A 25,314-nucleotide genomic window follows, 5' to 3' on the forward strand; every position below is an offset into this window, starting at 1 on the left:
GGTAGCCTGCTTAAGGTGGTGTGTTGGTTTTCAAGCTGTACAAATTTACATCACAGCCCTTCTGTTTATAAACATTAAGACATCTGGCACATTTTAAAATGCACTTGTAAAATGGATCTCTAGAAAGCAATGGCAAACCACTCCAGTACTCTTGCCTAGAAAATCCCATGGACAGAGGAGCCTGGTGGGCTACAGTCCATGGGGTCGCTACTAGTCGGACAGTACTGAGCGACTTCACTTTCACTTTTCACTTTCACACATTGGAGGAGGAAATGGCAACCCACTCCGGTGTTCTTGCCTGGAGAATCCCAGGGATGGGGGAGCCTGGTGGACTTCCATCTGTGGTGTCGCACAGAGTCGGACACGACTGAAGTGACTTAGCAGTAGCAGTAAAAGTGCCTGGCATACTTCCTGGCAACACCTGATAGGCACTTAGTAAGTGCTGACTTACTTACCTTTGTAATAATGCTGAATGAACAAAAATGTTCAGCTCTCTTTAAAGTTTTTTAAGATTTTGGCTTCAGTCTCATAATATTCATCAGTAAAATGAACAGATATATTAGGCTAAAAACTCACCATTTTAGTGTACAATTCTATGGGTGGTGAAATGTAGCTAAGATCTTTATGGAATGTTGTCAGATGGGGGAAAATGTAGAATTGTGTTCCTCCAAAATTGATACTGATCTCATATAGAAAACTTTCAGTGTGACCTGAATGTACTTGTGTGTGTGTCTGTGTAGAGAATCCTTGGTTAGCTTGCACATGGCAAAAGTCCGATATAAATAAAAGCCATTTAAAAAACTAATACTAGATTTCAGACAGATTTTGATAAACTGGGTCAGTTGTTAAAACTAATGAATGCAGCAATTAGATAGCAGCCAGATACCTAATGAAGGAAAATATATATAGAAAATTATTGATTATGTATGAGATCTAGGGACTCATGGTAGATATAAAACTGATTAAGTAATATACTGTTTTTAAAAATAACTCACTGGGTTAAATAGTTATTTTAACATGTGACAACCATGAGGTAATCTTTCCATCCTGTTCATGTTCAGTATGGTCTTACTTACATAAGGTCATTGTATAATTTTGCTCTTTACACATTGAATAGACATTTGGAAATTTTACTGAAGGTTTATTATTGTTGTTTTTTTGATTAGGAATTTAAAGAATCTGAAATTGCTGGAGAGAATGAAAGATGTCAGCCTTTAATAATGTATGTTTTAAAGTGTGTCCAAAATCTAGCTAGAGAGAAATGAACAAGAGCATTTTCCTTCTGTTTAGGAAAGCAAAAATGTCAATGAAGAAAATATAAAGGAAAAGAATTCCTGATGATGGGTGTTAAATTTTTAAAAGTAAGGAGGATCTTAACTCTTTCTTTATGTAGATCCTTGATATTCCTAAGGATTTTTTTCTGGGTGTAAAAGTACAAATGGATCTCTAAATGTCAGTAAAATTGCTTTTTCATGTGTATGCTATTGGTTACAATGAGACTGGAGTGAAATAAAATGTAAAGCAATCAATGCATATTGTTTGACATTATCAGCAGAGGAACTCAAAATGTAGGCCTTATGGATAATAAGGTAGCCAGTTATATCTGTGGGATCCATCAACTCAATATTGTATGTTTACGGTATGCATAGCAGTCACTATGGCAGGGTACAAGCATAAGATAAGGCCTTTTTCTTCCCGAAGTTTACAATATTGTTACCTGTGCACAGATGAAACGTTAAACAACAATACAAGAAGATTTGATTAAATAGTAGGTGAGTGGTTCTATTGTGGGACTTTAAAAGAATGGATAGATTTATTATGACGAAGTCTTCATTAGGGGATGACTCTTTAACAAGATTTTGAAAGATAAAATTCTCCTAGAATTGAGAAAAAGAGGGATATACATACAGGTTAGCACATTAAAATGAGTGCTTGTAATTCCCGACATGAGTCCTAAATCCCTCAAATAAGCACAGTTTTTAAGTCAGAAATGTAATTTTTTAGTGTATGAGATAGAATAAATCACTGTTTTAATATTTGTCTTTTGCTGTTAACATGTTGTGCTTAACCTTTCTGTGTCTTGGTTTTGTCATCTGTTAGATATGGGTAAGGCCGTCTACTGCATCAGAATGTTGAAGATGAAATGAATTTGTAAATGTAAAGTGCTTAGAATAGTGCCTGCCACCTAGCACGTGCTCAGAGACTAAGATAAGTGTGAGCACAACACATACACAGGACACTGGAGATTAACGTTTCTGAGTTGGGGGCAGCATCACTTACTAAATGATACTGATTACGTGGAGCACTGTATTAAGGATGTTTGATATGTGCCTGATCTCAATAGCAAAGAAGGATATTATTCTAGAAATTACGAGTTGGCAATGTTTACAATATTTTAACCTTTTTAACATCATTGCACTAATTAGGAGCTGTTACAGCTTCTTGTTTTAGAAAGTCATATAATATAGAAGAGTTTTAGGGCAATAAATTCACTATAGTCAAGAAACCCTGCTTTGAGTTTAATGTGGATTTGAGTGGGAGGAATGATAATACACAGGTTCTGAAGATACACAGGTGAAGAATATGTTTTCAGTCCTCCACCTGCCTACAGTCTGCTATTGGAGAAAGTTCTATTGACAAGTAATTAAAAGATGTGCTACTACAGTAGTCTATAATCAGGATAGGCAGTAGGCACTGTGAGTTAATAGAAAAAGAAGTATGTTGGTCTGCCTGCAGAAGTCAGGTAAGGCCTGAGGAGTTAGTTGCATATAAAGGGGCATTTATCTTTTATCTTTTGTCACTCTTTCAGTGGGAGGCACTCTGCTGGATTAATAGCGGTCAGGATATTTGTAATTAATACAGCACATTTTAAAAACATAAGACTCTTAATATGCTTCAAATGCTTATCTGTTGTATTAATCCAGGTGTTTAACACTACAACTTTTATATCATACTTTTAGTTCTAGGAGAAGTTGTTGTTACCTGTCTATAGAGGTACTGGGTTTTCATAGCCCACAGAAAGTGGTTTATACAAAGGAAGGCCTGTTCTTGAGGTAGAGTCTAGTTTCAGAATGACAAATGTCATTATTTGCACCACTAGCAAAAGTCTTTTATAGTCAAAGTTTCTTTTATGTAGAGAGTAGGTAAGACAAGCATATTGTTCATTTATTCTATCAACCAACATTCAAGTGTGTTAACATGGGCTTTTTTTATAAGACTAGCATAAATATTACTTGATCAGTGTGTAAATTACTTTATCATTTTGCAAAAACAGTTTTGTATTAATCAAAATTGATTTTTATACTTCATATAAAGTGTGTTTTTATTCTTTTATAATCAAATAGGTTTCTTTGTATTGTGTACTTATCCAAATGAGTTCAGAGCACTCACAATAAGTTGCTAATGTTTCTTAATCTTATCCTGTGTTAGTATTTCAGTCTCTGTTCCCTGAATTTCAGATCTCTTTCAGGGCTAACTATTTTGGTTTTAATTATTTTAGTTGTCTTCTCTTTCTCTTTTCTTGTTGAAACTCTCTCTTTTACTTCAGGATACTTGACTTCTGGAGACTCAGTCATTGCATTTGCTAGTTTGCTAGGATGAATTATGACTTTTTAATCTATAGCAGATACTTGACTTTGAGACAGCTCTTTGTTCCTTTATCATTCTTTCTTGGTTTTGTTCTGAAATAGAGACCACATCTTAATATAAGTTGCAGAGACCCACTGCTTATTACATCTCTCTGTATGCTGGGCTTTAGAAAGCTTGATCGTTTCTTTTCTGCGTGAATATGTGAATTAGATATATTGTGAGCTTCATTTTTTTCTCAAATAATGAACTTTTATATATTCATCATGCAGCAGAGCTTTTCTTATCATTTAAGGCGGTACTATTCTAAAATTGTTTGTGAATTTGCCTTATTATGGTTTTTTATATACCTGAATTATTCTACATTTCTCCTCTGCTATGTTCACAGACTCAAGGGATACCTCACGTTTGGAGTACAGTAACAGAACCTTCTGCAGAAGGTAAAAATAAGGGCTGTCCACTTTTCACTGTGATGGACTATCTAGAAAACAGTAGGCTTTCTTGAACATCTTATTGTTCTTTCTTTCCTTACCCCACCAGTTGGGAACCAGTTCCATATGGATGTGTGTTAAATTTTGCTTTACTAATCTTTTGGGAAAGGGGTGGGTAGGAGGGACTCTGGTTCAAGTTCTGGTTGTTAAAATTATATGATTTTGGGAGATTGACTATGTCAAATTCTGCTTTAGGTGGAACAGATGTTTTGTTCCTGCCCTTTTGGATACAGAACTTGTTAGTTGGTAATAGTATTTTCTTCTTCAAAGGTGGCTAGTTTTACAAAATCTTTTTTCAAGCAAGTCTTATGTTTACTTGGGTCTCTTTTTCAATTCCAGTGAATATTAGCAATTTAGAAGCAACTGTATTAGAAATAATGCAAATTATAAATACAGAGAAAATAAAGATTTCAAAGATACTAGATAACCATTTCAACTTGAATATGAACATGACTTATTTCTAAAAATTCTAAACATTTCTGTAATTCTGGAACATATGTACATACATATATTACATATATAAATATGTTTCAGAGGGAATGTATGATAAAACACAGGATAAATCATATAGTACTTATGTCTTATACTTAAAAATCTTTACACTATGAATGGCTATGCTATTGAAATAGAGTACTAAGTACAATTATGTTAATTGTCTAACTTTCTCATCTAGTTAGGGTGCTCTTCAATAAGAGGTCCTTAATAGACATTCTTCTAACATTTTACTAGTCTTCTGTTTCTCTTTCTCTTTGTATCAGTATTAATTCTTCCAGGAAGTTGAAAATGATGGATCATTTAGAAACTTTTGATTCAAATTGTTTAAAATCAGCTGCATACTTAAGTTATTAAACTAGAGGTCATTATATTTCTATGTATCTTCATAGAAGAAGATGTACAAAAAGGATTGAAAATTCACATTTGAAATTAAAATATTTCATGATTGAGAAAAAGAGTCTAGATCAGTCTGTCAAAATGAAACAGCAAATGTCAGTTGCATTGAAGGAAATTTAGTATTTGCTTCCATTATCAATTTTCTTACCATTTAATCAGCTAAAAAAAAACGTGTCAAACAGGTATTTATCACTAGGAACTTATGGCTGCTTAAGGGCTGTGTTTCAGAACAGAATTAATGATGGAGAGTTGTGATTCACTCATATAAAGGTATCATAATTTCAGTCATATGAATTAAAAGTTCACTGAGAGAAGGAAAAGGAAAGAGAATAGCTCCTTGGGAATACTGCTAATAAGACAAAACAGATGAGTAGCTAATGAAATAAGTAATGGCCATCAAGACATGAGAGATGAATCAGGAAGGTACAGTTTCTTGAAAGTCTGTAGAGGAGAGTTTTCAGAAAGTGACAGATGGTTTTATAGTTGAGGGCATAGTCTGCCTCTGCCACCAAAGGATATGTATGCTGAGAGCCCTCATGAAGAATCTTTTTTTAGTTCTCTGTAATGAGAACAGTTGTACTTATGAGGAGATGATTTGTGCTTATTTTGTGAATGCTTTCAGTGATTTCATTTCCTTGTCAACTTTTTGCGACTCTAAAGGGTCCTCATGTATATTTTGTGTATCCTCTTCAGTTTGTATCCTCTTAGTTTCACTTTATTTCTCTAGTTCATTGATGTCCTTCATATTTTATGTCTTTACATTATATGAATCTTTGTAAGTAATTTCTTCTCTCTGGGGGATAGAGAGAGGAGATGAAAAGTGGCCAGTAGTACTAAATAGAGAAGTGTGATATATTGGAAAAAAGCCGTTAAATATGGCGAGAAGACAGTCATTAACCTACAGATAGCAATTTAAACATTGGTATGGGGAATTGACTCACATTTGCACACAAAATAAATCTTAAAAAAGGTGTGAATGGAGCAGCCCGAATGGTTATCAACAGATAAATGGATAAACAAAATGTGGTATACAGTGAAATACTATTCAGCCTTAAAAAGTATGGAAATTCTGACAAATGTTGCAACATGGGTGAACCTTGAAGACATTATACTAAGTGAAATAACTCAGTCACAGAAAAGCAAATACAGTACGATTCTGCTTACATGAGGTACCCAGAGTAGTCAAAATCAAAGAGAGTAGTGTAGTAGTTGCTGGGGGCTAGGGGAATGGGGAATTATTGGTTAATGGGTACAGAGTTTAAGTTTTTCAAGATGAGAGTTCTGGAGTGGATGGTGGTGATGGTTGTACAACAATATGAATACTTAATACCATTGATCTATACACTTAAAATGGATAAAATGGTAAATTTTATGTTATGCATATTTTGCCACAATAAAAACTGATTTATAAGAATAAGTAGATATGAAATAGAAAAATGAGTAACTTCTTATTTAAGGCGTAGGTGAAAAAATGGAGGAAACTGAATGTAGTTTGATCAGGTAAAGGGCTTTCTTAAGAAACTGGTAGATCTGATTACGCTTAAAGAAAAAAGGAAGTACTTTACTGACATGTTAAAAAGTTGAACATTTAAAAAGTTTTTTAATTCAACAAGGATTTTGTTCAAAAAGTACTACCACTATGTATTAATGTAAGAGTTAGAAGTTGCTATTACACCTTATTACATCTTTTTTATTCCCCAAATTTTATTATAAATATTATAATCTTGACAATTATATAAGCAAGCAACAATCTATACCTTATTACATCTTAATGTAATGTGTCAGTATTTCTTTATTTGTAATTATGTTGGTTTATGGTTTGAAAAGACAGGTTAATGAAAAATGAATTTAGTGTAAAACAGGCAAGAAACCTGTTGACAGAATAGTTTTCCATGGCTAGATGGCAGTGTCACTAGCCATTTTCAAATCCTTTATAGAATTACTTCCTATGAAGAATATGAGTGACAGTTCTCTTAAAACAATGCGTTGAACTTTTTGGAAGGGGATGGAGGTGGGCTGGGCTGGGAGAAGGGAAGATGAGAGGATGAATAATTAGAGAGGGAAGATCCAAGAAATTCATACCTTTAAAATATGCTTATTCGTTTGTTTGGTTTCTGAGTTATATATCGTAAGAATATAGAGTTCTAACATCCTTATTTTCCGTGTTTTGACCAGTATCAAATATTCTGTGGCAGGATTTTAATGATAGTGCTACAGCTCTACTACAGTGAATAATAATAGGTTTCTGTGTGCTAGCTGCATACCCACTGATCCAGAGCCTGTGACCCTAGCAAAGGTAAGCAAGCATATCCCAGATTGCAGTGTGAGATAGTTGAAGATTGATCTGCTTTGGTAGCTGTTTAAATTTCTCTCATCTGTTTTGTAATGAGCATGCCCAATTGCATGAATCTGACCATGACTTTAGACTGCATTTTCTTTTAGATGTGTAATTTTGAAAAAGAGAAAATTAAGTTTTAAGTTAGTGGATATATGTTTTTAGGCCTGTATCTAGATTCTTTGAGTGGTTTTTAAGAATGTCCCCTCAAAGTAATCACTCTAGTTTCTAATGGAACCTGCACTGTATTAAATATTGGAGGCTGAATTTATCACAAGACTAAACGCTTCATAAATTACTGTGCATAACTGTTCAACATGCTTTGTTGATTGGCTTGAAATTACAGTATACTGTGTCTTCTTCTTTAGAGCTTTCTTTTAAAGTTTGAGCAGTTGATATATTTTAGTTAAGTCTTTTTTTAGTGGCAGAAGATAAAGAGACTCAAAGTACTTCAAGTAATGGGAAATTTGTTGGAAGAATGCTTATCATCAAAGATGTTATTTATTGCAAGTGACAAAAGCATACCCATTTGCTCCATTCATTAAGTCATTAAAAATTGATTCAATTCCTCCTGAAGACTGGCATTGTTCTGGGTTTTGGAAATAGAGCATTGATCAAAACAGATATCCTACCTTCATGAAGCAATCTTAGGAAGACAGGTAATGAACAGGTTTGCATGATCTCAGAAGACCTTGTAGGGCCTAATAGAGTTCAGGATTTAAGTATAATGTCATTATACTTACTGCAATTCTAGCTCCATTTAGGAGTTTTGAGCTAAGCAGTGAAGTGGGATCTGTCTTTTGAAAAGATTATGTAGTTACTGTGTGGCTGTTAGACTCTGAAGCAGGGAGGAGTAGAAGTAAAAGGTCTGCTGAGGTTCTTGCAGTGACCTGGTAGAGGGAGGTAGCAGAGGGGTCTGATTCTGACATAGTTTGAAGGACCAGCTGACAGGATTTGCTGTTGGATTGGATTCAGGAAGTTGATGGGGGGAGGGGGGTTGGAGACAGGAATTAAGGATCATGCAGTGCCTAGGTTTTATGTACCTGTGGTGTTAAAATTTCTTGGAGGGAGTTAGGGGAAAAAAGATTGAAAAAAGGCTCACTTGAGGGATCAATAATGGTCACATTTCAAAGAGTTGAAGAACTGAGTGCTGAGAGGTCAAAACGCAGAGAGGGATACTGGAAAGAAGAAAGAGAAGTGACCAATGAGATGAGGGGAACTGGGAGAATCTAGGGTGCCGAAGTATATGAAGGGAATATTTTTTTTAAAAAGGGCATCAGTCAGTCAGTTCAGTTGCTCAGTCGTGTCCGACTGTCTGCGACCCCATGAATCACAGCACTCCAGGCCTCCCTGTCCATCACCAACTCCCGGAGTTCACTCAAACTCATGTCCATCGAGTCGGTGATGCCATCCAGCCATCTCATTCTCTGTCGTCCCCTTCTCCCTCTGCCCTCAACCCCTCCCAACATCAGAGTCTTTTCCAGTGAGTCAACTCGTCGCATGAGGTGGCCAAAGTATTGCAGTTTCAGCTTTAGCATCAGTCCTTCCAATGAACACCCAGGACTGATCTCCTTTAGAATGGACTGGTTGGATCTCCTTGCAGTCCAAGGGACTCTCAAGAGTCTTCTCCAGCACCACAGTTCAAAAGCATAAATTCTTTGGCAGTCAGCTTCCTTCACAGTCCAACTCTCACATCCATACATGACCACGGGAAAAACCATAGTCTTGACTAGGTGGACCTTTGTTGGCAAAGTAATGTCTCTGCTTTTTAATATGCTACCTAGGTTGGTCATAACTTTCCTTCCAAGGAGTAAGCATCTTTTAATTTCATGGCTGCAATCACCATCTGTAGTGATTTTGGAGCCCTCAAAAATAAAGTCTGACACTATTTCCACTGGTTTCCCATCTATTTGCCATAAAGTGATGGGACCAGATGCCATGATCTTAGTTTTCTGAATGTTTAGCGTTGAGCCAACTTTTCACTCTCCTCTTTCACTTTCATCAAGAGATTCTTTAGTTCTTTTTCACTTTCTGCCATAAGGGTGGTGTCATCTGCATATCTGAGGTTATTGATATTTCTCCCGGCAATCTTGCTTCCAGCTTGTGCTTCTTCCAACCCAGCATTCCTCCTGATGTACTCTGCATATAAGTTAAATAAGCAGGGTGACAGTATACAGCCTTGACGTACTCCTTTTCCTATTTGGAACCAGTCTGTTGTTCCATGTTCAGTTCTAACTGTTTCTTCCTGACCTGCATATAGGTTTTTCAAGAGGCAGGTCAGGTGGTCTGATATTCCCATCTCTTTCAGAATTTTCCACAGTTTATTGTGGTCCACACAGTCAAAGGCTTTGGCATAGTCAATAAAAAAGAAATAGATGTTTTTCCTGAACTCTCTTGCCTTTTCCATGATCCAGCGGATGTTGGCAATTTTATCTTAGTCAGTGTCAGATGCTCCAGAAGTTTGAATAAGATCACAACAGAGAACCACCATTGATTGGGTCAGCAAAGTAGAGGTTGAGGTTGTTGATGATTTTGACAAAGCAGTTGCGCTGTAATGATGGAAGTGAAAGTCGCATTAGAGTGGATAAAAGAGGAAGTGAAGACAGTAAATACTGACTTTCAAAAGAAGGGGAAGAGAAATGGGACTATGATACCTGAAAATAGATATGATGTGAGGGGCATTTTTTTTTTTAAAGGTGAAAGATTTTAAATGGGTTTACATATTGATGGAATGACCCAGTTGAGATATAATTGATGTAGAAGAAAATCAATTAATTAAAGCCATCTTTATTTAAGGAGAGTATAGGTATTTAGGGGCTTAATCCATTCTGGTCATCTGTATTTCTCTGTTTCTTTCTGGATTTTGCTTTTATTTTCTCCTATTATATTTCCTAAAGGCTAACTCTGTGACTGTGGGCAGTTGTAGACTTACCTTTTCCCAGGGTCATGACAAAAGAGAAAAGAATTTTTCCTGCCTACTCTAGTTAGAAAAATTTCAGGAAGTAACTGGCTTTAGGTCACGTGGCCATAACCTAGACCTGTCAGTGTGACCTCCAGAATGATGCCCTCTGATTACTTCCTTCTCCGACCCCCTCTCCCTGGTGATTATGAGTCTTGTCTCAGAAGGCAGCAGAGAGAAAAGGGGTACCTACTTGACAAACAGCTGTAACAGATTGATGAGCAAGAGAAGCTAGACTTTGACAAGAGTAGATTGAAGAATAGCTTAAAAGGTTATTCTAGGTCCGGAAGTAGGTGAGTGGAGTCTGGCAGCATGGGTCACAAGATACAAAATATAGTTACTCCTTCAGAAAATCTGATACGTTCTTGACATTTTCAGTCGAAAACTTTTGGATTACAAATGGATTTTTCTTATAGACCTCTTTTCTTCCCACTCTGGATTTTATGGTAAGAGCATGTTATTTCCCAAATGTAAATGCTTTATTAAATCCCATTTTGGTATTTTAATTAAATGAGCTAATATAACTGTCAACACTGGACACTATCAGTAAAGTTTGCTCCACCTCTACCCTTTCCAAAATTTTTCTGGCTGTTACAGATTTTCATTACTGCACAGCAGTTTTTTCATTGATGAGGTGAAACCCTGACTGTTCACCTAGGATTGCCAGAAATGTCTGTACTGTGCAGGAGGGAACATAGGTGTTTTTAAAAGCATCATTGGAGGATCAAAGAAGTGAATTTGAGGTGTCAAAACGTAGGTGCTGTCCATTCCGCGTTAGTTTGAAAATCTTGAGAAAGGGATGCCCTCCAGATACTTGTCAGTGTAAGGAATAATAGTAATAATTATTATTATTCTTGGCACATGACACACACCCTAAAGGCAAATAGTATTTATCACACTTCAGTAATATCTAAAAATACTGCCTGCTGTTTGCAGCTGCTGTAAGCTTAAGAATATGGAATCCTTTTCCCATGCTGTGTCTTCATCATGTCCTAGAGTTCTTGTCAGTTGTGTTACTCATCAGTTTTTGCCAAGTGAGGTCTTCTCAGTAGGGAAAAGAACAGACATAACATTGGAGAATCAATGAATATAAAGTGTATAAAGTCATCCTTCGTGAGTTGTCTGGAAAGATATGCTTTTGTGAAACTACAAAGAGTTACTAAATTATTAGTAGTTATGGGTATTTTCCTGCTTTTATCAATTCTAAGAAACGCAATACTTGTGTGAGTTTTAGGCTACTAGAGGAAATGGAAGTTTTATTTAGTTTACAATGCTGTTTTCATTTTCTGTATTTTCTGATGAGAAATTTGGACAGTATTTTTTCAAAAAATTGTCATTGTGGTCGTCTTTCACTTTTCTTTATATTAATAGGAAGCAAGGAGCAGAATTCTCTGAAATAGAAAATTGGTGTAATTTTTTACTAGTAACATTTGTGTAGACTGAAGACGTGTATAAGCTAAAAAATAGATAATGTACTGTCTTCAGGAATGTAAGAATTCATTTGTTTTGCAAGGAGATTGACTAGGCAGGATTTAGAGGTCACTTCTAGGGTTTTGGTTTGTCAACAGTTCCACTGAAATAAATTATCATTACTTACTAGATAATAAAGTATTCTGTTTACGTGGAATAAGAGGACAATTTATAATTTAAGAAGAATTCTGAATTTAATTATTTGGTAATAACTTGTTCATTTGTCTCCAACACTGTTTGACCAAAGTAAGCATAATTACTTTTTTCCCCAGTGACACTGCTGGGGCCTGAAAAAAAAAATTAAAACAGGAAAGCACGTTTGGATCTTGGAAACAAGTCAATTGCAAGAGAACAAGAAAATATAAATGGGAATTATTGAGTAGACAATTAGAAAAGTAAAAAAAAAGAGAGAGAAAGGTTATTTCAATTTCAGTTCAGTTCAGTCGCTTAGTCGTGACTGAATTCCAGCTGTGCTTTAATAGTAGATCAATAGTAAATCTCGTTTTAAAAGTGTCAAAGATATTTTTGCAGTAGTTTATTATTAGTTTTTTTTTTTCTATTCTAAATAGCATAAATCTATATGGCAAGCTTTCCAATACTATGAAGATAGGATCTTAGATCTTTTCAACCTGGCACTAAGTAAATGTTGAATACCAACCTGGTACTAAGTGAATGTTGAACAATTAGCTTTTTTAAAGATTCTGAGTCTTTATAAAAACTGAGGTCTCTCACCGTTTGGATACCGATATCTTGAAAAACTCCAAGGTATAGCTATCCTTTCCTAGACAGACAGTATTCTAAAGAAAGTGTGGCACTTGATTGCCTGGATTCAAGTCTTTGTATAGATTTTTCCCATTGGGCAAGTATATTAATCTTTTCTATCTTTAACTTTCCCCATCTGTGAAATGTAGGTGGTAATACTACCCTCTGTAGAAGACTCTGTTAAGGATTAAATGAGTTAATCAGTATATACAGCTTAGAACAATACTAGACACCTAATAAGGACCTGGTGATGGACAGGGAGGCCTGGCGTGCTGTGATTCATGGGGTCGCGGAGAGTCGGACACGACTGAGCGACTGAACTGAACTGAACTGAACTGATTTGCTATAACCAGTTAGTGTTAAAAGATTGCCATACTTTTCTTGAAGAAAACCACAGAGAAATGAAGAAGTTAGCAATTATTAGAATTCTGTGCCTATATAATTGAAAAAGAAAGATTATTAATACAGTTTTTATTTTCTTAATTGGAAGCAACTTCAAATTTAGTGAAAATCTTCAGGACCAAAACACTGCCCAGAGGCCCTCATTCCAACTTTACTTTTGGTCCTAATAATGAGTTTGCAAGTATATCCAGTTGTCCTCACTTTGTAGTCGTCTTTAATCTGGAACAACTCCAAAGTATTTGCTGGCCTTGCATGTCTTTGGCCAGTAATCGTTAACAGTGTCATTCTGTAGATTGTATCTAAATTAGGATTTGTTTGAAGTTTTCTATGATTAGATCCATGTTAGGCATTTTGGGCTGGACTGTCACAGAAATGATTCTTTCATTATATCCTTTTGAGTGACACATGGTGTTAGTTTGTCTTATGCAGCATTACCTTTGATCACTTGATTAAGATAATGTCTATTCTGCTTTTGTAACCGTAAAGCTACGTTTTCCCCCTTTGTAGTTAGTATTTTTTTTCGTGAAGAGAAACTTAGAGACTTTGTAACATCACATCCCTCATCACTTTTCACCCACTGATTTTAGCATCCGTGACTGTTTTTTGCCTGAATTAATTGTTACTCTGATGGTTGCCATTTATAGTTTTTAGAATTCTGTCATTCCTTCTATTTATTAGTTACATTCTACTGTAAGGAAAAATTAAACAGTATATTGACATCTTGTCCTGTGAAGATGGTGGGAGATAAAAAGCATATCTTGAAAATAGAAGTGGGAGAAATAGTGAATCTCAAAATCCTATGACTGATCTGAAGATTGATCTTCTGCATTTATTCATTTATATCAGCATTGCACCTGGATTTCTACTTTATTCAGTGAGTTTGTTGCTCTTGTTATTTTGATGCCCCAGATATGACTGCTGTAAACCTTTCAAGCTGACTTTTCTATTCTTTTATATGTGTGTCTTCATAGTTTTTTGAGCCTTCCTTATATTCTGGCTCAAAAAGTTGTTCTAGGCTTATTTTGTTATTTCTTAGCTCTACCCCTGGAAACAACCATTACTCCAAGGAGTTCTGGTTACTTCTAGTTGAGGTAGTATTTAGAAACCAAGATTTGCACATTAGGTCTTCTCATTGCGATTGCGGTATTATTCCCAGGCCCTCTCAGTAGCGAGAGTTAAGAAACACACACCCCTATATTTACTTCTCTCATTAAAAGTCATGAGTTCTCACTGATACCTGATACTAGTTCACATTGATAGCAGTCTAACACTACTGGATTAATTCTAGCTGGTTTATTTAGTTGACTTCTTGCCCTATTTATCTCTCAGTTGTGTCTGACTCTTTGCGACCCCATTGACTGTACAGTCCATGGAATTCTCCAGGCCAGAATACTGGAGTGGGTAGCCTTTCCCTTCTCCAGGGGATCTGCCCAACCCGGGGATTGAACCCAGGTCTCCCACATTGCTGGCGGATTCTTTACCATCTGAGCCACAAGGGAAGCCCAAGAATACTGGAGCGGGTAGCCTTCTCCAGCAGATTGTCCCAACCCAGGAATCGAACTGGGGTCTCCTGCATTGCAGGCAGATTGTTTACCAACTAAGCTATCTCTTTTCACCAATCATGAAAAACCTAGTTCTGTTATCATCAATATATTTTCTAGTTAGCTAAATTCCCCTGTACGTGTTCAGTCTCTTGACACCATTGGGCTGTTAACCTCACTCAGGAGCGTGCCTTGTATGGACCTAGTATTCCCATATCCTCATTATGCAGACTCTGACCACTACTAGTCTATCATCTCATCCTCATATGGAACTCAGCTACTGTTGGGCAATTTGAGAGTTAAAAAAAAGACCTTGGAGAGAAGTTGAGTGAGCACTATACAGTGACATTGTGTTAAGGAGTCCATCTTTATGAATTTATTTTTATTACTAACGCACATTATTCACATTTTTCCTTTTATCACATAACTCAAGCTATTGAAAAAGTCCCCTGTAAATGGGGGTGCCATTTAGTATTTTAATATTTTAATCATTGTGTCAGTAGTACTCAAAAAACAAGTAAACTTTTCCTAAAAGTTGTTTTGGTGTTAGTAATGTATATAGTAGATGAAGCCTAAATTGGAAAATGCTATATACCAAATGCAGCTAATATAATTTGTGAATTGCTTCAGATGCTAGATGTACTAGAAAGAGTCATATCAAACAAATTTCCTGAGTAACAGTATCTTGAAAATGCTTTTACCATTGGAATTGGTGAATTTTTCTATTCTGGAAGAAATAAGGATTAACACGTTTCTCATGTAAGGTCTCTTCTTGCTCGGAGATGTGTGACATGAAACTGTGAAAGCTCAATTTTTATCTGGCCTTTGATTTAATACTCTTTAGAAATAAAGTATTTATTAACTGGACTTTGTGTTCATCATTTTTTGAACTCCTTAAAGTCAACACGTTTTCTTACATTAAGCTTTACGTTAGTCTTAGTAATAATTTCTTGACTGACGTTTTATCTAGTGCCCGCTAGTAATTACTGTGCACTCAGTAAATATTTGTTGAATAAAAAAATCCCAGGTCAACCGTGCAGGTCATCTTTTGAATAGACTTTCAAATTCCACGAGAGAAAAAAAAATTGAGCACTTTTGAACTCTTAGCAGAAAATAAACCAAACATTTGTAAAGCTGTAGTTTAGAATTGTTTTTGTTAAACATATTCTTTGAAAAGTATTATCCTCTCCTTTTTATGAAGTTTAACCATACTTTTGAAAAGTTTGTTGCTTTATCTAGAAATGCCACTCTAAGAGTGAATGCGAAGGTGACATTTTCCTGGCAGCTTTGGTTAATAAATCATTTTATTATTCACTCACTTACCCAGCGAGTATTAATTGAGTTCCTAAGAAACATCTGCCATTCCACATTTGTTTTTTGCACGTTATATTTTTGGCATTGTATAATGTGTTGTGAATATAGAAATGAATGAGAGATATTGTTTGCCCTTAAAGAACTTATTTTCCTTTAATGTGAATTACTCTTTATAGTTTCAGTTTGGGGTTTAAAAAAAAAGGTCAAGGGCTGAGTGTACAATGGAAGATACATAACTAGAAATTCATCCACTCAGTCCCTAAGGTGATGTCTTTAATGATGCCATGATGAGATATTTAGGAAAACTTGATTAAACATGTAGTTCCTTTATAGCCATTGAGTCCACTGATTTTATTGACTGATATATAAAGTAAGTAGATTCCTTGAACTTATTTTAAGTAATAATATTTATTATACTTTGATAATAATTTATATTTGTGAAGCACTTTTACCATTCCTAAGAGTTATTTCCTCATATGTTTTGTTAATCTTCAGAACAGTCACACAACTTTGAGATTCAGTGTTTCTCCAGATTCTGTTTTTAGATATGTCTTTGTTATCTTCCATTATCTTCGTGAAAATAGGTGTTGATGGCATACTCTTGTTTAAATGATAAGAATGCAGTTGACAATAGGAAAAGTATTAAAGTCTTTTCTTAGTGTCCATTGTACCACTGTTGGGAAGAGAACAATACCCTAGTAATTTTTGAACTCTGAGCATTGAGACATTTTCCAATATTGATCTAGGATGCCTAAAGATTACATATAATTCTTGAATGATGAAAGGTAAGGAGCTCTTGAGAGAAAGTGTGTAGTTATTTCTCTTTGATACAACTACTGATATTTAGGCTTCCCAAGTTCAGGGTGTGGCTCTTAGGTGTCCAAATATAGCATAGTGCAGGAATTTAGTCCATGTTACAGAGACATGCCCCGCTGACCACCATGCATCCGAGGCGCTCACATGCTGGCTCTGTTCTAAAGATAAGCCTCTCTTGATGGTGCTGAGCAGCTGACCAGCTAAAATCTCACTCTGAGCTCTGGACACCGCAAAGTCTGTAAACCGCCTGAGTTAAGATGGAGTGTGGAAGATTTTAAATTTTTTCATTTTTTATATTTTAGAAAGTTATTTTTTATGTTTATATTACATTTAGTTAAAGTTGCTTTTCACCAAAGTCTTGCTATGTTGAACCTTCAGTTGGTTGCATATTCCCATGATAAGTTACGACTGTCACTGTAAGAACTTCTGAGACTTTCGTAACTTGAAATTCTTAGTTGAAATAGGCTTTGGAAAAGTTGTAAATACTGGTTGTACCTATATTTTAGAAATTAGCACTTCACATAAACATGGCAATAATTGAGATATTTTTCAAATGACAAATAGTTTTTAGGTTGTGTTAATCTGAGTAGCTTCAAAATATAGAACTTCTTTCATTAACCATTTCATACAACCAGCTTTAAGGATAGTTAACTTTCGTTAACAGTGTTTTTACTTTCTCCTTCCTGACCCTCCCACCATACCTTTTGATACTTACAAAAAAGTTTTCATACTTTATTAGAAAGTAGTAAGTGTGTAGTAACTGTAAGGTGTTTAGCTGTACTGTACTTAATACAGTACTGTATTAAGATATTAGGAATTGATTTTTCTAAAATATTTAGTTTGCCAAAAGAAACTGTTAGGCCAGTTGCTTTCTTAATATTAAGAACGTTAGATATGGTATCATAAATTTAGAATGTAGCACCTTTAAAAAAGTAGTAAGAGAGGTATTAAGAAATGAAATGCAGAGTAAATGTAAATGATGTATTGTATGTATTATATCCATGGTGTAGATATAAGCATATTATATCCAAGGTGTGACACAGTTGATTGTGAATTTGGCTGTCTTTTTAAATGTTCTCATTAATGCAGAGGAGAGGAGGACAAGGAGTGTAATGGTGAAGAGTTGGGGCTTTGAAGTCAACAGATACTGTTTTGAATCCTATCTCCACTGCTTACTTGGTGTGTGAATTTAGACAAGTTACTCGTACTCTGAGCCTCAGCTTCGTGATCTGTAAACCAAGATTGTAATATTACTCCTAAAACCTACTTCATAGGATTTCATGAGATAGTTCACATAAAGCATTTAGCCCCGTTGCTGGAACTTGCCAAGTGCTTATAAAATGTTAGGTGCTGCTGTATTAACATGTCTGTACATGCACACTAATGCTTTGTAATTCGTACCCCGCCACCCACAGAATTTAGGTGATTTCACAAATCATATTTGAAGGCTTTTAGGACAGCTTGTACTTATATTAAATATAACAGATGAAAACTTATGTGGTGGTACTTCACAAAGCCGTTTTGTATTTTTAGGCCTATAACTTAATACAAGTATATGGCTAAGTGCACTGGGTGCATTCAGTTTAGTTCAGTCGCTCAGTTGTGTCCGACTCTTTGTGACCCCATGAACTGCAGCACGCCAGGCCTCCCTGTCCATCACCAACTCCCGGAGTCCACCCACACCCATGTCCATTGAATCGGTGATGTCATCCAACCGTCTCATCCTCTGTTGTCCTCTTCTCCTCCTGCCCAGCATCCATCTTTCCCAGCATCAGGGTCTTTTCAAATGAGTCAGCTCTTCACATCAGGTGGTCAAAGTATTGGAATTTCAGCTTTAGCATCAGTCCTTCCAGTGAACACCCAGGCTGATCTCCTTTAGAATGGATTGGTTGGATTTCCTTGCAGTCCAAGGGACTCTCAAGTGTCTTCTCCAACACCACAGTTCAAAAGCATCCATTCTTCAGCGCTCAGCTTTCTTTACAGTCCAACTCTTACATCCATACATGACCACTGGAAAAAGTTTTATAAGATTGTATTTTATAGATGAAAATGAGCAAGTAAATACATGTATTTTAATCTTCTGAAGTTTCTCGTTCACAGTTTTTGTTTCTATTACATTTGCTTGAGGCAGGAATGGACAGGAAGCACACAAATTTCTTAGCTGAATGTCAAATGCATGGCTTTAAACTGGCACCTTCTAAGTTCCTTCATGTTGTAAGGTCCTGTGATCTTCTTTTGGAGTCAGGGATTCTCCAGTGTTACTTTGAAATGTGATATTATGAAAACAATATCATATGTCTTTCATGCAACTATGGGATAACAAGTGGACACAATTAAAAACAAAATAGGTTCTTTAAGGAAGAAAAAAGTCAGTTATATATTCAGCTAATACTTAAATGGCAACTTTATGCTGAGCTGCTGGAAACTTACAATATGGTAGGAACATAAGATGTAATTAAGCAAATAGTTACAAAATAAGGCAGCACATGTGATATGCCATTTGGTAGGAATAGTAAGTACTATGGAAATTCAGGCGAGGGAGACATCACTTTCAGTTGGTGTTTCTTCTACTTATAACCTCGTTTGTTCAATTGAGGATGTACCTATGCATGACTCATGCATCTTTTTTGGAAGTCTACTTTTGCTGAATGGCCACAGGAATGTTCCTTTCTTTATTCAGTTGGTATTTCTAGCCTTTCCTATCTCTTCATTCTCCTCATTACTACAGCTCGTACTGCTGTCTAAAAGCTTTCTCCACTTAAGCACAGTTATAATTTTTCTCTTTAAAGTGATGGTCCAAAATAAGTCTGTGGAGGTCGGATTGACAGCAACAGTTAGGATCAGGGGAAGAAAGGGAAGCTGTTTTGGTACAGAACCAGGAAATCTCATCCCTTACAGAAATGGCTCTTTAGCTAGCAGCAAAGGGAGATAATGGAAAGGAGAATACTCCTCTTGCCTGTGTTCCTGTGAAAAATTCATAAATGTGCACCCCCCACACCCTCCTATCTCCTGGAGATTTGCCTCTAGTCACCATCCTGTCCCCATTCTCCCCTGTCTCACACTACTTTGTTTGGTCCAGAGCCCTGCTGCAGCTCTGAATCTCCTGAAATCTCTTTGAAATCTTACCCTTCAGGCTGGTAGAGCCCCCTTTTCAAGTCCTAGAAGCCAGTGCCATGATGAAGAACTGGCATCGCTCCACTGGGCTATTGTGTTACTATTGCCGGCCTTCAGTAGGCCATGGTGCTTACTTGACGTCTCTAGTGGAATCCTGACTCCATTAACACAGTTACCCGTGGCAGATTGCTCATCTGCAATGTTTAACTCTTGAATTACTACTAATGCTATATGTCTGGAAGCTTTGTTTCTCACAGAAAACGTGTTTTGAGTTTTAAAGTTAAATAGTGAGCACTTCTTTTAAATCAGGAGCCACCTATATTGGCAGTGAACTTGGGGTCAGAGATTAGAGTTCAAATTCTCGCTGTGTGACTACATTGCAGTTCCATGGCCTCTCTTGGCCAAGGTTCTCTGTACAGACTGTAGAGAAACAGCTGTCTCACAGATGTGGTTTGGAGATGTTAAATATAGTGTATATTAATATGTAAAATCCTAATCAAAGGTATGTGGCATTATGGTGTTAATAATCACTGTTAGGTAGAGCAAGTTCCTGCCCTTGAGGAACTCATCAGCCAGAGGGTAACACAAGCACGGACAATTTCATTAGAGCACGTGGATAAATCCTATGGCAGATATATGTACATGTGATCAGGGGCGTGAGGAAGAGCAACTGTAATCTAGAAAGCTACATAAATGGTTGAAAATGTGGAGTATAAACTGTCTACTTGAAGTGCCTTATTTGATTATGAGGACCATTTCAGTTCAGTCAGTCAGTCAGTTCAGTCTCTCAGTCGTGTCCAACTCCCTGCGACTAACTCTAAAGAGGTAACGTTACTTTACAGTGGTAAACAATTCTAGACATGGACTTGTTCTGAAACCTGGTTTGACCATTTAGTAGTCTGTTTTAGCTAATTAAGAACTTCACCTTCATAAACAGGTTCAGTATGATGATGAAAGTACCTACTTCAAAGAGTTGTTGCAGTGGTTTTTGGAAATAAGCTTTGCAAATCTCCCAGTGTTTAATAAACACTTAGTATGTGTTAGGAACAGTTTTGTTGCTGTCCTGAAAGTTCTTAGAGTTACTTTTCCCCCTCTCATTATTCTATAATCTACTGTTCTAGGTTAACAGTTTAGCAGTATTTTAAACATCATCTTTTATTTATTATAACGAAATAAAAAACAAAGAATTTGAATGAATTTTAAAGATGGTCTAGCTCAGTTTCATTATTTTTTGTGCTGAGAAATTGAGTTGCTGGGACTGGAATCAGGTCTGTTTTAATTCCAGAGTTCTTTCTGTTGATATTGGAATAAATTGTCCCAGATCACTCGAAGACAACAACCTGTAGCAGTGGTCGCAGTTTTTAGCAGAAACAATAGAATTTGACAGTGTAGAAACTGACATTTCCATAGCTCTGCAGATAGATTAAAAAAAAAAATCTATATTTTAAAATGAATACATTATCCTTCTCTGTCTGCCCTCTGGTGGAAATGCTGTTTAGCAACAGCGCATGTGAAAGAGGCAGTGAGACTTGGATAATAAAGAACTGGATAATTTTTTAAAATTTACTTTTTAAAAATTGAAGGATAGTTGATTTCCAGATAATTCTTAATAACGCTTTAATCAACAAAAATTTCTTAATGCAGAAAAGTTCCTCTTTCTGTTTGAATCTCCTTTCTAAAATGTGAAAATAAGATTTTCATAATAGTTGTCAGTTACAAACACATTCTACTTCATTTATTTGAGAGAATTCAGTAGGTAATTTGTTGAGCACCTTTTGTGTACCAAGTGCTAGGGATAGAAGAGTGAGCAAGAAACTTATGCTTTAGAGGTATAAACAGACGTTAAAACAATAATCATAGAAACAAATAATCATAAATGCTATGTTAAATGCCATGCCTAAAAGTACAGTGTGATATATGATCATATAGCAGTGTTTGAGAAGGTTCCCCATGGAATTAAAGTTTTAACTGCTATATGAAGGCTCAATAAAGTAAATAGATAAAGGTGAGTCAGAGGGGAGGAGAAAAGGAAAGAGGAAACACCATGTGTGCAGAGACCCCGAGGAAGGGCATAGTATTATCTGTCCTGAGAATCAAAAGACCAGTACTGAGAAAGCTAATATACAGTACAGGTCCTGGTCCTGAGAAGATACTTACCAGGCATTACCAAAGAAACCAAATAGCATGAGAAAAAGAAGACGATGAAATGAACTCCTCTTCCCTGCCCCCCTCCCCCCGCACACCAAAGCAAACTGTGTGCTCTGTTAGAATTTTGTAGTTTTACAGATTCATTGTAAAGAAAATTACTTTAGCACCAGTGTAATTCTCTACTTATTAGATAGAATAATACTAGAATTTGGGTACTTTAAACATGTCTTCTTCTTCGATTTTTCTTCTTTTCTGTCTTGTTTCATTGATAATTGAGAGTATTTTGATGCACTGGAGTGTTTAGGCTTTTGCTGTTGATCAGATGAACAGCCATGGATATGACAGCATCTTATCCTGTTATCTTGGCTGAAGTTTTCGTGTGGGTGTGTGAGGTGCAGCTGTGCTGTCGGTTTCTTGGCAGAGTCTCAGACCAGGCACTTCTCAGTGCAGTTTGTCTTGAATAGGAAGAAATTTTTTAAAAAAGCTACTTTGCATGTGTTAAATTCAGTGGAAAGCACCCAGGGCCTGAACCTTTGGCTGATATTTATTCTAAGTTATTTGGCTAAATGGATATAGCAGCCTCAGGCACATGCCCAGTCTTAACAGCATGAACACAAGAAGGAGAAATCATTTAAAAAAATTGTCAAAGCTCTGTCTCAGTATAAAATTATCAAATGTTGTATGTTATGTAAAAGTTAATTTTTGTTAATATTTTGTTTCTGATTTATTTAAACTTTTCTTCTAAAGAACATTTGATGAAAAAGGCAGATGATGAACATCCAGCTTTGCTTACAAAAGTAAATTCATACTCAGGAAGATCTCATCTCAGGTTTATCACAGATGGATTCCCAGATGCTTTTATTGCTCACTTGTTTTCTTCTCTCTCCTTCGGCCTTTTCTGTGATCTGTAAGCATTTTGTTTTTCCACATCTTCAAATTACATGTGAAGACGAATATGGAGCTCTTCTTTTTTCCAGCACATTCACATCCTTTCCTTTGGATAAACCTGTCTTTGTTCTTGTTGAAGTGGAAACGTCTTTACTGCTTCCAGTATGTAACTGCTTGTTTATGTCTCTACTGTTATCGTCCCTCTCACAGTGGCATAGAATCAGGTCCTGAGGTCAGTTGGCCTGGGTTGAGATCCACTTCTGCTGCTGACTGTCTTGGTCCCGTTAACTTCTCAGTTTCTCATCTCCAAAATGGAGATCATCATGTTAGTGCCTCATACGTTTTTGTTTCTTTCTTTTTAGGGCTTAAAGGGAAAAATGCATATAAAGGGCTTAATTCAAAGTAAGTGTCTAGGAGAAGAGACGTTAGTTGTCTTTCTTCATGATTTGGAGCCAGTCTCCTAGAATCCAGTAATAGCTATCTTCAGCTCTTTTGGGTGATCTCATTCAGTCTAAAGACCATCTGTATGCTCATGACTCCTAATTTATGTCTCTATTCCTAACCTTACTTTTCCCTAAGTTCAAGATTTGTATGTCAGACTGCTCTTGTCTATCTGCGCTTAAATATCTGATATATACTTCAAATGTTTAGACATGTTATAATGTCTAAAAATAGAACTTTCGATCTCTATCACCTGCCCCTACTTGCCTCCCACGTCTGGTGCTCCTCACTCTTTCCTCTCTTAATTAGTGGAAGCACTCTCTGTGCTTCTTTAGACTTTCTTCTGCCTGCCAGCTTCCACCCATTTCATCAGAACATCTGAAAGCATTTTCCCCAGAATATGTCCTGATTCTGGCCACTTGTCATTATATCCTCTATTGGAACCTTGGTCCAAGACAATAACTCCTTTTGCTTGGATAAGGACTGGTCTTATTTCTCTTTGTTTTCAGTCTTGTTTCCCACAGTTCATTCTCCACAGTGGAGAGTGCTATTTTAAAAGCATAGATTATTTACTTCTCCTTTTTCTTATTAAAAGATATCCAGAATTCTTGAAAATGTTTTTTAACCTGGCCCTTCTGACTACTTTCTATCCCTCATACACAGCTGGTTCATTCTGTGAGGTTTTTACACCAGCTTTTAAGTCTGTTTGGATTGTTTTTTCTTCAAGATCATCGCAGTGTTGGCTTCTTGCAATTTTTGGGTCTTAAATCAGGTAACAGCTCCTCAGAGAAACTTACCCTGACGTCTTTCATTTCTTTTGTAATAGCTGATCATTATCTGAAATTCTTCCTCTTTTCTTCCTCCTTTTATTAACTGCCCCTCCGCACTCCCAAAAGAATTTGTTTTATGAAGGCAAGGAGTTTATCCATCTTCTTTACTGCTATATTCCCAGTGCCTGGAATGGAATCTGATACTGAGAAGGTTTATAATGTTATGTGGATGGATGGTTAAATGAAAGGAAGAATGAATAAATGTATATCTGGTAAGTTTTTTTATAGCCAGGGAAATAGTAGATTATTTCATCCTGTTCAAATTTGCATAGATGCTTATTTTAGAATTAAACATGCTAACGTTTTGTTCTCTTTTTGCTTATGTGTCCTCTCTGTTCTAGATTGTAAGCCCTTAAGGGTAGGAGGTATGTCTCCATTGTTTTGAGCTTCTCATATAATGCCAAACATTATTTTAGTACTTATTAGTGATTGAATTGAAAATTCAATCTAACATCGTTATTTCCTCTGAAGTTACAGTAGTGTTGTATATGTATGTATATAAATATATATAATTTTTATGAATTCTGAAAGCACATGTGTTTAAAATAGTCTTTTGCTTTTTATCTTTTGTAGTTCATAATTGGACCCTTGAGGACACACTTCAGTGGTTGATAGAATTTGTTGAACTACCCCAATATGAGAAGAATTTTAGAGACAACAATGTCAAAGGAACAACGCTTCCCAGGTGGGTCTTTATTATCCAAGTGTTTTTTTTTTTTCCTACTCCTAGAGAATAAGGTCACTTTTCAATTAAGTTACTTCTGTGGCTAAGGACTCAAAGAAAATATTATAAATATGTCCATTCTTTGATACTTGTAAGGTATGAATTTGTAAGTTTTAATCAGTTTTTCTTGCTTGAATAATCAGGTCTTTTAAAAAAAATTATTCCTAGGGAAAGTAATTTTGAGAATTAGAAGATAGGTCAGCTATATCTTTTTTAGATAACATCAAAGGACCAACCTCTGACCCTCTGGTAAAAGTAACAAAACTTATTCATTTGATATGAGAAAACCTATTTGAATGGATTAATGTACAGATACCTCTTAATTGTTGTTCTTTTAATAACAGTACTAACCACTTAATATTAGTGACAATAAGTTAAATCTCAAAAAAAGTTTAATAAATAAAAGGTAAAAGATAGTAATTATTTTTGAATGTATATTACACAGAGATGCTTTGTATTATCACATTTAAGCTTCAGGTTAAAATTATGTACTATTATTCCCATTTTATAGATTGAAGAAACCAGGTCAGAAAGAAGTTAAATATTTTGCCCAAGGTAGTATTTGAACCTGGATAGATCTGATACCAAAGTATAAGATGCTAG

The 25,314-nt window shown here is 35.9% G+C and overlaps 1 protein-coding gene across 2 annotated transcripts in view; it reads left to right on the forward strand.

Moving 5' to 3' along the window:
• Positions 1 to 25,314, forward strand: part of STIM2 (stromal interaction molecule 2) — a 188,586-nt gene that overhangs the window by 124,718 nt on the left and 38,554 nt on the right. For both annotated transcript variants that reach the window (XM_055434195.2, XM_055434196.2), the window contains exon 4: positions 24,561 to 24,672. In XM_055434195.2, the coding sequence (XP_055290170.1) occupies positions 24,561 to 24,672 (112 nt within the window). The remainder of the gene's footprint in view (positions 1 to 24,560; positions 24,673 to 25,314) is intronic.

Source organism: Moschus berezovskii, chromosome 5, assembly GCF_049115385.1.
Source record: "Moschus berezovskii isolate FMDL1 chromosome 5, NW_MosBer_1.0, whole genome shotgun sequence".
In the NCBI taxonomy this organism is placed as follows: domain Eukaryota; kingdom Metazoa; phylum Chordata; class Mammalia; order Artiodactyla; family Moschidae; genus Moschus; species Moschus berezovskii.